The sequence below is a fragment of the Littorina saxatilis genome, unplaced genomic scaffold (assembly GCF_037325665.1).
Source record: "Littorina saxatilis isolate snail1 unplaced genomic scaffold, US_GU_Lsax_2.0 scaffold_1277, whole genome shotgun sequence".
Taxonomy (NCBI): domain Eukaryota; kingdom Metazoa; phylum Mollusca; class Gastropoda; order Littorinimorpha; family Littorinidae; genus Littorina; species Littorina saxatilis.
Window position 1 is genome coordinate 3,167 of NW_027126729.1, and position 12,453 is coordinate 15,619.

At 41.1% G+C, this 12,453-nt stretch overlaps 1 protein-coding gene across 1 annotated transcript; it reads left to right on the forward strand.

Annotated features, from left to right (window-relative positions):
- The first annotated feature begins 1,168 nt into the window (after positions 1–1,168).
- On the forward strand, positions 1,169–12,235 carry LOC138955234 (uncharacterized). Its single transcript, XM_070326882.1, has 3 exons — positions 1,169–1,476; positions 9,581–9,730; positions 11,833–12,235. Exons 1-3 carry the CDS (start codon positions 1,242–1,244, stop codon positions 12,057–12,059), a joined length of 612 nt encoding a protein of 203 aa, XP_070182983.1. The 5' UTR covers positions 1,169–1,241; the 3' UTR covers positions 12,060–12,235.
- The last annotated feature ends 218 nt before the right edge of the window (positions 12,236–12,453 follow it).

A 12,453-nucleotide genomic window follows, 5' to 3' on the forward strand; every position in this document is an offset into this window, starting at 1 on the left:
GACAGTGCCGCCTCAACTTTCACGAAAAGCCGGATATGACGTCATCAAAGACATTTATCAAAAAAATGAAAAAACGTATGGGGATTTCATACCCAGGAACTCTCATGTCAAATTTCATAAAGATCGGTCCAGTAGTTTAGTCTGAATTGCTCTACACACACACACACACACACGCACACACGCACACACGCACACACGCACACACACACACACGCACATACACCACGACCCTCGTTTCGATTCCCCCTCGATGTTAAAATATTTAGTCAAAACTTGACTAAATATAAAAACCAGCCTGGTAGCTTTCTGTGCACTGTATTGGGAGTTTTGGATGAATTCATTTCGTAAAATCTATCAGTGGCCTTTCAAGAATTCAATTCACTCACACAAATACTGGTATGTTTGCAAGTGGAGGTATGGCCTTAGCCGATTTACAGGCCTGGCTAGATCTGAGAGGGTGAGCCGAACTGATAACACGTCAAGGTACGTGCGTTCCTTGAACTGTTCACCACCTCTGTCGTGTACCCAGATGTAAACCTTACTCATCCGCATCCGATGTGAACGTCTGGCCAGATATGAGACGGTGGGCCGAACTATTTACACGGGGGAAAAACTGTACTTTTAACTATTCGCCACTTTCTTTGGCAAACCCAGATAAAATCCTTGCTCACCAGCATGCCATGTTAAAGTCTGACCAGATCTGAGACATCGAGGCGAACTATTTACACGGGGGAAAAACTGTACTTTTAACTATTCGTCACTTTCTTTGGCAAACCTAGATAAAATCCTTACTCACCAGCAACCCATGTACAAATCTGACTCGATCTGAGACATCGAGCGGAATTTACACGGGGGGGGGGGGGAATACTGTACCTTTAACTATTCGCCACTTTCTTTGGCATACCCAGATTGGATCCTTACTCAACCGCATCCCATGTAAAAGTCTGACCAGATCTGAGACGATGAGCCGCACTATTTACGCAGGAAAAAAACCCACCTGTACTCTTAACTATTCGCCACTTTCTTTGGCATACCCAGATTGAATCCTTACTCACAAGCATCACATGTGAATGCATGTCTAACCAGATCTGACAATGTGAGCCGAACTATTAAACACGGTGAAAAAAAACCACCCCTAAAAAAAAAACCTGTGCCTTTAAATATTCACAACCTCTTTCGTATACGCAGATTGAAAACATACTCCAGCCACCCCCACCACCACCACTACCACCACAGCAACCATGGGTCTTTACATCACCGAGTCCTACAAGGCGGTCAACGGGCTGACCAAGGCAGCTCTCATCCTGCTCACCGCCTCTCTCTACCTGGGATGGTATGGCTACTGTACCGCCAGCTGGGGGCGAGTCTTCCCCGAAGCCAACAGCGACTACTTCGTCGGCTATGGCGTCTGGAAGATCGCTGACAACCGTTCTCCACTGCCTGATGTATTTGTTGCCATTCATGGTTGGCTTCTGAGTAAGGATTGTGTTGTATTGTGACATCCCCTTTTTTGAGACCCCATAAATGTAAGTCTTCCTCTATTGGAAGACCTTTTTATAGATTTTCCGTAAAATATATATTTTTTTTATTTTTTTTAAATTTTTTTTACTGAATGTAGTGTAGCACTCCGGAGCTCTTCATATCATCCACCTAAGGAACGTGTTGTACATTGTACCCCCTTTGTGAGACCCCCTATTTTACGGCTTTCTCTATTTTAAGACCTTTTTTAAGGACTTTCTGTTAATGACCATTGTAAATGTATTTCCACTTTAAGACTCCCTTCTGTTTACGACCCGATTTTCTCAGATTTGTAAAGGTCTGCTTGTTGATGGCTTTTTATTTGTGTGAATTTTTTTTTTTTTTTTTTTTTTTTTTTTTTTACTGAATGTAGTGTAGCAGTCCTGAGCTCTTTATATCATCCACCTACATACATGGTGATGCCATAGATGTTGAATATCGGAAGACGTTGATTTAAAGAGGGTCACTTGTATCGCCCTAAAGAAAAATCGAAAAAAAAATACTGTGCAAAAAGTTGTTGCACCTATTTTCGTACCCCAACTAAAGCATTCATTACCGTGTTATTTCATTAAAACTGTCTATGCAATTAAAGGTACTGAACTTGGCTACACTCTTATTGGATCAACGATTTATTTTTACAGGGGGCACGTGACCCCCGCCTAAATAAGGGTATCCCACAAATCTACCTGACAAAAACATAAGATACCAATTACAAAATCGAGGAAAATTTGAAATAGGCACAACTTGTCAAGCAGGGAAAGTCAAATCAAGCCAGATCAGGTTGCTTTATTTCACAATATTGGGTATTTCTTGAGTTATGCCATTTCTACTCATGCAGGTGTCGATCGCATTAGCAGTCGAAAAGGAAAGGTCTTTGTGTCAACTTTGAGGGGTACCATGACAAAAAGAGCTGTTTTTCCAGTAATGATTGCTTTGCAATACAGTGTTCTAGATGATAAAACGTGTAGCAAAGACATGTACGCGTACGTGTGGAAATTGCATCATCCGTGACCCACTTTTTTCTCCAATGTTCCAAATCATACGTTGTTTTGGTTTAAGCGTGTTTATTCAAATTCACATACACACGTTTCAAACAATAACAACATTGAGAACGTTAACAAGCAGATTGCTTATGGACACGTTCTTGAACTTATAATCAATACACATTCAGATAGCAAAACATGGCGAACAAGTGATAGCTTCAACACTTATCTTGATAATCTTTAATTATATTTTATACAAATAAGGTGGAGAGAGAGGAGAGAGAGAGAGAGAGAGAGAGAGAGAGAGAGAGAGAGAGAGAGGGAGAGGGAGAGAGAGAGAGGGAGGGAGAGAATGCCTGGCTACATCAATTGCACAGTTAATATAATATCAGCCGAAGCGATTAGTTAACATAACATAGTCTTGTACAACAGAGAATATTTTCGTGTTCAAAGATATAGTTAAATCAGTATTTCCAAACAAGAGTGTTTTGCAGTCCAGAACGTGTGTTGGCAGACTATTGAATAAAATGGTTCTATGTTCTTTAAATTTTGGACAGTGTAATAAGAAATGTTCAGAATCTTCCGGGCATGCTCCACACGTACATTCTAAATTATCAGAGAGGTGTCGGTTAACTAAGTCTTGTTGCAAATCGCTCATGTTTAATCTCAACCTGCTGTGAAGTACCTGTCCCTGGCGGTTGCCTAGATAATAATACGGTGGAACAACAACATCTCCATCGGTCAAATACCTTTTAAATTCACCAACTGACTGCGTTTGTTGTATATTTTCTGGAAGATTATTCCACAAAGCTGTCGTTGAAGGAAAAAATGAAGATTTATATAACTCACTTCTGCACAATGGAAACTTACGTTCAAGAGGGCGTCGTCTGTGGTAAGGATTTACATCGGAAACCAGGACCGGCAGTTTGGAATATAAATATTCTGGGGTTAAACGATTTACAATTTTATAATACAGCAAAAGTTTATGACGACGTCGCCTTTCTTTCAGGGGCACAAAACCCGATTCGTTATACAGTTTTTGGTGGCTTGTGCCACGTACTGCACCTACAATGATTCGGATTGCATCGAGATGCAATGTCTCCAACTCGTCTGCCAAACACTGTGTACAGTTATCCCAGATAACGTCCGCATAATCAAACAATGGTAATATAAAGGATTTATATATAACTTCAAGTGATTTCCTGTTTAAACGATGCTTGAATAAACCAAAACACGCAATTGACTTTCTACATTTAGCAATTAGACTTTTTATGTGGGAATCCCATTTACAATTACCTTGTAGAATGACGCCAAGGTGCTTGTGATTTTCAACATCAACTAAGTGTGCATCTTCGAAATACAATGGTGGAAGTAAAACATTTTGTTGCCTACAAATGTCCAACAATTCTGTCTTTTGACAATTAAAAGTGACTTTCCATTTAGAAGCCCATGTGCGAATTTTATCCAAATCAGAATTCAAAATCTCTGCTCGTACATCATCGTTATCTAAACTTAAGTACATACTCGTATCGTCTGCAAAGAGTTTCAACACTGATTCAAGACCAACACCAATATCGTTAATATAAATGAGAAATAAAAGAGGTCCTAAGACAGAACCCTGAGGGACACCAGCAGAAGGGGTAGCATAACTTGATTTGGTTCCTTTCAATACTACTGCTTGTCTGCGATCGCTCAAGTAATGTTCAAACCAAACAAGCAAGGGACCTCTTATACCTATCGCCTCAAGCTTGTGGAGCAGACCGCGATGACAGACTTTATCAAAAGCTTTGGATACATCAAAAAATATTGCCTGTGACATAATGTTTTTATCAAGTGCAACACAAAAATCATCATATATACTCAATAGTTGATAAACAGTCGAATCACCAGCAATAAAACCAGATTGGCAGTGTGTAATAAAATCATAATTTTTCAAATAACCAAACACACGGATTTGTATACATTTTTCAAGCACCTTCCCAATACAACTCAGCAAAGAGATTGGACGGTAGTTGGAACAAGCACTCCTATCGCCTTTCTTAAAAATGGGCGTAATGTGAGCAGTTTTCCAGACAACTGGAAAAACACCCTCAGACAAGGATCTGTTAAAGAGAACTGTAAGCGGTGGAACGATAACAGGTAATCCATCTACAAGCAATTTATTATGTATTCCGTCAGGGCCCACGGCCTTGGATAAATTTAAATTCCTTAACACTTGGACAACTTCAGCTTCTGTTAATTCAAAAGTCGATAAAGATGTATTACACCAATTTGCCTCGGGCAGGGGATCGTCTGGATTTTCAACTTTAGACTGGCTTTCAAAATAATTATTAAACAAAATCGTTTTTTCACAAATGTTATCAATAATTTTTCCATTATCTTCTAGCGGTGGAATTTCGTTACATGCAACACCTTTTTTCTTCAAGAAGGAATTAACAAGTTGCCACCAATTTTTGCTTCCGAAGTTCTGTTTACAATTTATCCTCTCATCAAGTTCTAGAAAATAATCTCTTTTTCTTTTACGAATTTCATCTGTATACTGATTTCTAGTCAGGCGGAATAATGCCCACTGCTCAGGTGTATTTAAGCGCTTAGCAACTTGATGTATACAATTTTTTGCGTTTCGTAATTGTAAAATATGTTCAGTCATCCATGGGGCATCATCTTCACGTACTGTTATTATCTTAACAGGCATACATGTTTTTGCAACACGGAATAAATGTTCAGAAAACAAGGCAGCAGCTTCGTCAATGGACGCATTTAAAACTGTGTTCAAAAGATCAATTTTGTTCAATTCAAACAAAAATGTATCAACATCTAACTTGGCATAATTATATATAGTCCTTTTGAACTGACCTTTTTTTAGTCTCTGTGACGTTAATTTTACACATGGCACAGAATGGTCACTACAAATGGGGGGTAACACTACAACTTCACTGATTAAGTTTATACTCGTGGTCAGGATCAGATCGATGCATGAGGATTTAGTTTCTGTAATACGTGTGGGTTCAGTAACGAGCTGGTGCAGATTGTTTTTTTGTATTAAATTAAGAAAGTGGGGAGATGGATTATTCAAAAAATCTTCGTTAAAGTCTCCAAGAATTAGAAATTTATGTGGTGTTCTCATTACTTGCTTTACAGATTCGTCAACCAAGTGCCAATAATCAATCCGAGAGTCTGGTGGTCGGTAAAATGAACCAACCAGCACAGTTTCTTGCAATAATTTAGTTTCTACCCAGACTGCTTCAAGGCCTGGAATTAACAAATCAGGCCTTGGTTTGCAAATAAAATCGTTTTTCACATAAACAGCTACCCCTCCATATCCATCTGGCCTATCAAGACGCACTGGGGGATGAAATCCTTTGAGGCATAAACTGTCGTTTGATATCGAGTCACACAACCAAGTTTCTGACAAAGTCACAATATCGTGCTCTTTAACTTCACATTGTAAAATATCAATCTTGTTTCGCAAACTACGTACATTTATATGCAAAATAGAGGTATCTTTAACATGCTCTCTACCAGGCGGGCCTGGGTTTGGGTGGACATCTCCTGACAATAAAACCATCAGCAAAATGACAAAAACATGTGTCACAAAACTATGCACGAATATAATGTTCCAAAGCATATGCCCGTAACGCTTACTTCCAATTGGTTGACTAAAATAGGAAGGTTGCGATTTTGAGTCGGGTATGGGGTTTAAGGGTGTGGAGTTAAAACATTCAATATTTTTCTCGTAGTACACACACAAGAAATGTGCATGGAAAAAGATGAAGAGAGCTGTTCGAAAACCATTTTGTCCGTGAAAAACTAAAAACATATATACCAGGACGGTGTCAAGATCAAGAAAAAACAATTTTTGCGAGCACCTGGCCGATATTGCGTAAAAACAACCAACCCTGGATCTGAAATTAACGATGTCTAAAGGCATTCAAAATTTAGGTTACAACTTCTTTGAAGAAGAAGAACCAGGGCTGGGCATCAGTAGCCAGGCATGGGACAAGCATCAGTGAACGGGTCTCTCTCTCTAAAAGGGAATAACAGTGGTTAAGGAGCGAAAAACAGGGGAAAGCTATAGCGAAAAGCGGGTAAACAAAGAGGTCATAAACGTTTTTATACAATTTAGGAAAACAAAATGAATGAACATGACACAATTTTAACATGGTCCTGTCAAAATCGCTGACGCGGCTGTCAGAAAAAAGTTGACAAAATGAACGGAGATGAAATGGTCCTGAGTGTATACAACATGAAACAAATGACGAGGAAATGTTTTTAGTCATTTGAAGCAACAACAGGAACAACACTTTCTAAGAAATAACGTTTCAAACATCCAGCACACGGAGCAGTTTTACATGTAAGTCGATGTCGCGTAGTTTGGTCGTGACCCATCAATACACTTATACATCCACACAAGTACACCTACCGAAAACACACACACACACATGCACACACACACACACACACACACACACACACACACACACACACACACACACACACACACACACACACACACACACACACACACACACGTCTTCAAGGTAAGGCAGCAGAGTCGTGGAACAAAGATCAGAAAAATATTCAAGCATGCAAGTGTCAAAATAATGCTCGCACACAGCAAAACACTCGACGCATTACGCTGGTTTCATTTATAACACCCCCCCCACACACACACACACACACAGACAAACAGACAGACAGACAGACACACATACACACACGCGGGAAGAAAATATATCAGGACGCCAGATAACAGATAACAGTGAAGTGCACAGCCTAGGGAGACATCGGCCAACATCACCATGTTCGACAATAATTAAACCAGTGTCAATTAAGCAATGCAACGGTTACAGGAAACATGAACTGAGGACAGGCTTCTCTGTCCGCGGGTCAACACTCGACAAAACACAGCGCTGGGCTTGGCTTTGCGCTGCACAGTCAATGTTCTATTATAGTGTTCGTTCGCAGCATTGTTTTTTCGTCTTGCGTTGGCACATGAACTTATTATTGTCTCATAAATCGTCACTGCGATGGTCAGACACTGTAATACACTGTAATACAGGCATACGTAGGTTTTCAGTTCATTACCATCACTATAGCTCGCCTTGGATTGCCATACAGTCACATAAGACGATTACTACATAAAGATCACCTTAATTGAGTTGTCTTGAAGAAGTAAACGAAATCCGTGTCTACGAGAGACTGTGCAATTGATCAGTTTTGGCGTTTTCTCAGCAATAGCAGGTTCATTCACAAACATACTCTGTACTACACATAAACACACAGACACACACACAGACACACACACACACATACACCCACACACACACACACACACACATACGCACACACACACACACACACACACACACACACACACACACACACACACACACACACACAGGCGGCGATGGGTACTTTTAGGTTATGACGTTCGGTGTTATCTCAGGTTGGAGTCAGTTTGCACAGGTATCCAAAACACACAGGTGTGGAGACAGAAAATATGTCAGTTGCAAAATACTTCCAGTTCACGCATGGTGGTGAGCTTGGTGACACTGCCTCTTTTCTTAACAAAGATCATGCCATCGCGAGTCCAGGTGTCTTCAAGTCTGCCCTCTCGCTTGAGCTTGAGCTTCCTGGCCCTACCGGCGATACCAGCCCTTGTCTTCGTCAGGTCCTCATTGACGAATATGTTGGGGTGTCGCTGGGGTCCCGCTGAGTCTCCTCTCTTTAGGGCCGGCCATTCCAGGTTCGTGAACAGTTTGGTGACATCGGCATTCTTCAGGTTTTTCCTCGATCGCATGAGTTGCTCTTTTTTCCGGTGAGTTGCCATCTTCACGATAATGGATCGTGTGTATTGTTCGCCACCGGTTGGCTTGCGGCCTACCCTGTGAGACCTATCAAAGAAACTACAATGGGTGTTTGGACCTATCTATATCGCCGTCGCAGAGATCCACACCAACAGCCTTTGCGAGTTGCTTTACTATTTCGTCAGTGTTTTCTCCAATGCTTTCTGGCACCGGCCCAATTCTCAAGCTGTTCCGTCTTGTGTACTGCTCAAAGCCGTCGAGCTGCTCTTTCAGGTCTTCGATCTGCTGATCTTTGGCCTCGATCGCCTTCTTCAGGCCAGAGATCTCGAGGCGGAGCTCCTGCGTGACGCGGCTCGCGACGGCTTTGGCAAGTACGTCGATTAAGTGTGGATCACTTAGGGCCTAAAAACATAAGATACCAATTACAAAATCGAGGAAAATTTGAAATAGGCACAACTTGTCAAGCAGGGAAAGTCAAATCAAGCCAGATCAGGTTGCTTTATTTCACAATATTGGGTATTTCTTGAGTTATGCCATTTCTACTCATGCAGGTGTCGATCGCATTAGCAGTCGAAAAGGAAAGGTCTTTGTGTCAACTTTGAGGGGTACCATGACAAAAAGAGCTGTTTTTCCAGTAATGATTGCTTTGCAATACAGTGTTCTAGATGATAAAACGTGTAGCAAAGACATGTACGCGTACGTGTGGAAATTGCATCATCCGTGACCCACTTTTTTCTCCAATGTTCCAAATCATACGTTGTTTTGCTCCCACCAAGACTGCAGATCTTGGCAAACGCGTGACGTAAAAACTAGATTTAATGACGTTACCCGTACACGTTCCCGTACACGTGCTGAAAAGTGCCACCACATCTAGATCCTGCTAATGTCCCGGGCCGTACGTCTTTATGTGTTTGTTCTCTTGTTTGGTTGACATGCAGCTTCGAATGCTCTCTCAGTGTTAGGCTTAATGTATGTGTACATAGCTTTTTCAGGCTTGTGTTAACGTCCAATGTGTTTTTGAGAGACAAAAAAAGGGGGTAAACATTCGTGTCAAATTGCTGGTTTTCTATAGTTTATGTGTATATCATGACATACCCATGTTATTCTGAACTGATGTTCTTCTTTCCCCACGCAGACAGGTTCGTGGTTTCCCAGGCCTTTTTCAGATTAGGTTTCATCAGTATGAATTTTGTGTACATTTTTGACCGTGTTTTTTTCCCCCTACATTTTAAATGGACAAGAAGTAAACTAAATTGTTTGTTTTTTCAGACTGGTACGTGGCCTTCCAGACTTTCGCCACGTTAGGTTTCATCAGTGTGAACCTTGGGTACATCCTTATTTTACTGTTGGTGTACGTGGCTCCCTGCAAAGGCAATGCTGACCTCGGCTTCTGGAATGGCATCAACTGCATCTTTGGCAGTAAGTACCACTAGAGAGAGAGAGAGAGACGGAGCAGCAAAGTGGTTAGAGCGGTTGCCTCTCATGCTAGAGGTCGTGGATTCGTCCCCCACGTGGTGCGAATACAGGTACCCGATTGTTCAGAGCGTTCTCCAGTTAACCCAGTTGGAAAGGGGTAGCTTATCCTATTAAGGCTAAGGCAGAGAGGGAGAGGAGTTAGTAAATGCCCTCATACAGCTGGCCATAGAAAAGTTGAAATTTCTAACATCTCGCTCCCCTACGATCAAATATGATTATGGGAACACCTTAACCTTTTTACCTTTCTTTAGAGAAACCAATTAATTTACAGTGACTATCGTGGCCTCACAGGAACTCACGAATAAATTATTTTCTCCCCCCCTTTCCTAACCTAGGTGGTGGGTTCAAGTGCTAGTCTTTCGGATGAGACGAAAATCCGAGGTCCCTTCGTGTACACTACATTGGGGTGTGCACGTTAAAGATCCCACGATTGACAAAAGGGTCTTTCCTGGCAAAATTGTATAGGCATTGATACAAATGTCCACCAAATACCCGTGTGACTTGGAATAATAGGCCGTGAAAAGTAAATATTCGCCTTAATTGGTTTGAGATTTACTGGCCGATGTGAATGCGTGATATATTGAGTAAAAAATGCCATCTCACACGGCAGAAATTAATATGTAAAGCGCTTAGAGAACGTCAAGCGCTATATAAATCGCCCCATACATACATATACATTTTCGGATTGGGACAAAGATAAAGAGAACAGTAAATGTATGTTTCATTTAAAGGCACAGTCCTTACTGTGTAAACGATTTTAATAAACATCTCAGATCTGGCCGAACTGTTACATGTAATGAGGCCAAGTAGAGGAATGACCTTATGCCCTGCAAAAACCTGGCCAGACCTGAAATAGTACAGCGCAACAGAACGTTTTCCCTTTTTTATTTATTTATTTATTTATATGGGAGATTTATAGATAGCGCTTGACGTTCTCTAAGCGCTGTACATATTAATTTCTGCCGTGTGAGATGGCATTTTTTACACAATATATCACGCATTCACATCGGCCAGTAAATCTCAAGCCATTACGGCGAATATTTACTTTTCACGGCCTATTATTCCATGTCACACCTTTTGCCTTTAATCAACTTTTTCTGGTGATAACTTTGACGGACTTTGTAGAGCAGCAGAGGAGTTGTGTCCCTTAAATCACTGAGGTTAAACCATGCGACTGATTAGGTGAGCCGAACATTCTTGGCCTCACAGTTAAAGAATCAGCTCCTATTTTTATTTTGTGCAATATCTGCTTGCTTATCGTTTCGAAAATATGCATTCCCACTATTCAATGCCACAATACTAATCAGTTGCGCACTGCTATGCCTCATTGTTGTAAGGGGCGCAACTCTCCCACAAATGTTCAAGCGGAGTTATATTCATTTGTCTAATAACATGATTATAAAGTCCATTTTCCGGCTTACTGTGCAAGCTAGATTCTTAAAAAGTTGTAAAGCTACCAAGTTAAAATGCAATCCAAGAGTCCAGAATGGGACAGCAATTAGTTCACAGCAGTCATTTATTGACTGATGGAATGTTGGTTTTAACGTCCCTACAATCTATTTGGGTGATTTAAGTGTGTTTCGTCTTTCAGTTTACATTGTAGCATCCGGTTTTTTTAAACGTTTTACATTCAGGTCTATCGAAGCTAAAAGAAGATTACAAAGATGTATGTATACATTCGTTACTATCAATCGTGTGTAACAAACTCTGAATTGGTTTCTTTAAAAACAAATTAAACTTTCTTTTCCGAGGGGGGGGGGGGGGGGGGCCGGAAGGCTGATATCAAAACTTGGCATCATTATGACAACAATGTGCACAGCAATAGACGATGTTCGGAAATAACTCTGTCTGGTTTGTATAGGTCCACACGTAGTAGCCGACACGTTATGAAAATGACTGGCCAATAATGTAGCGTCGGAAAACTATCTTCAATGTTTCCAAGAGAGAAAACTCTGTCAGAACCAATACAAACCCAACAGGGTTATTTCCTGAATCCGTCTAATATCTCGTCTGTACTGAGCCTCCACTATCATCCCTATATACAGGTGTGTGCTGGCTGGTGGCCGTGGTCGTGTTTGGGGTCAAGTTTGACGACACGTTTGACACCTTCCCTTACGACGACCCAACGTTGCAGTATTCTTTCATCCTGGCTGTTGTTGTCGTTGCTGTTGAGCTTGTTGCTGGCATCCTGCTTCTCGTCAATGGAAGATCTAATAGCGGTAGTGGTGGTACTGCTGCCGCCAATGTCGACTCTATCAACGCCAATGCATAGACTTTGATGACAATGATGATGGCCTGTGTGTGTGTGTGTGTGTGTGTGTGTGTGTGTGAGTGAGTGTGTGTGTGTACCCCCGTTTCCACAGGTTTGGTTGCCTAAATCACCATAAGGCAATCATCCACACGTGGATGGCAACCTAAACTCTGGATGGCAAAATCAAAGTACACCCAAAGTAAAATGACTGGTGTTTTGAGTTGCATTCAGCATATAGTTTCTAAAGGAGAAAAGGGAAAAACTTTCACAACGGCTGTGTTATTTGGCCGTTAAGTTGAGGCTTGACGAGTGTCTCTTGTGGCATGTAAGGACATAAACCTGATTTTTTCCATTTTTTTTCTAGAACTTTCATTTCTACTGAGCTCGCATATGAGTATTGGGGTGTAGATTAAAT

What these genes read in the sequence shown, in the direction of transcription:
- LOC138955234 (XM_070326882.1), top strand. Translation starts at nt 1,242, where the DNA reads ATGGGTCTTTACATCACCGAGTCCTACAAGGCGGTCAACGGGCTGACC. An exon ending in CATTCATGGTTGGCTTCTGA is followed by an intron (nt 1,477 to 9,580) that starts GTAAGGATTGTG and finishes TTGTTTTTTCAG; the next exon opens with ACTGGTACGTGGCCTTCCAG. An exon ending in CATCAACTGCATCTTTGGCA is followed by an intron (nt 9,731 to 11,832) that starts GTAAGTACCACT and finishes CCCTATATACAG; the next exon opens with GTGTGTGCTGGCTGGTGGCC.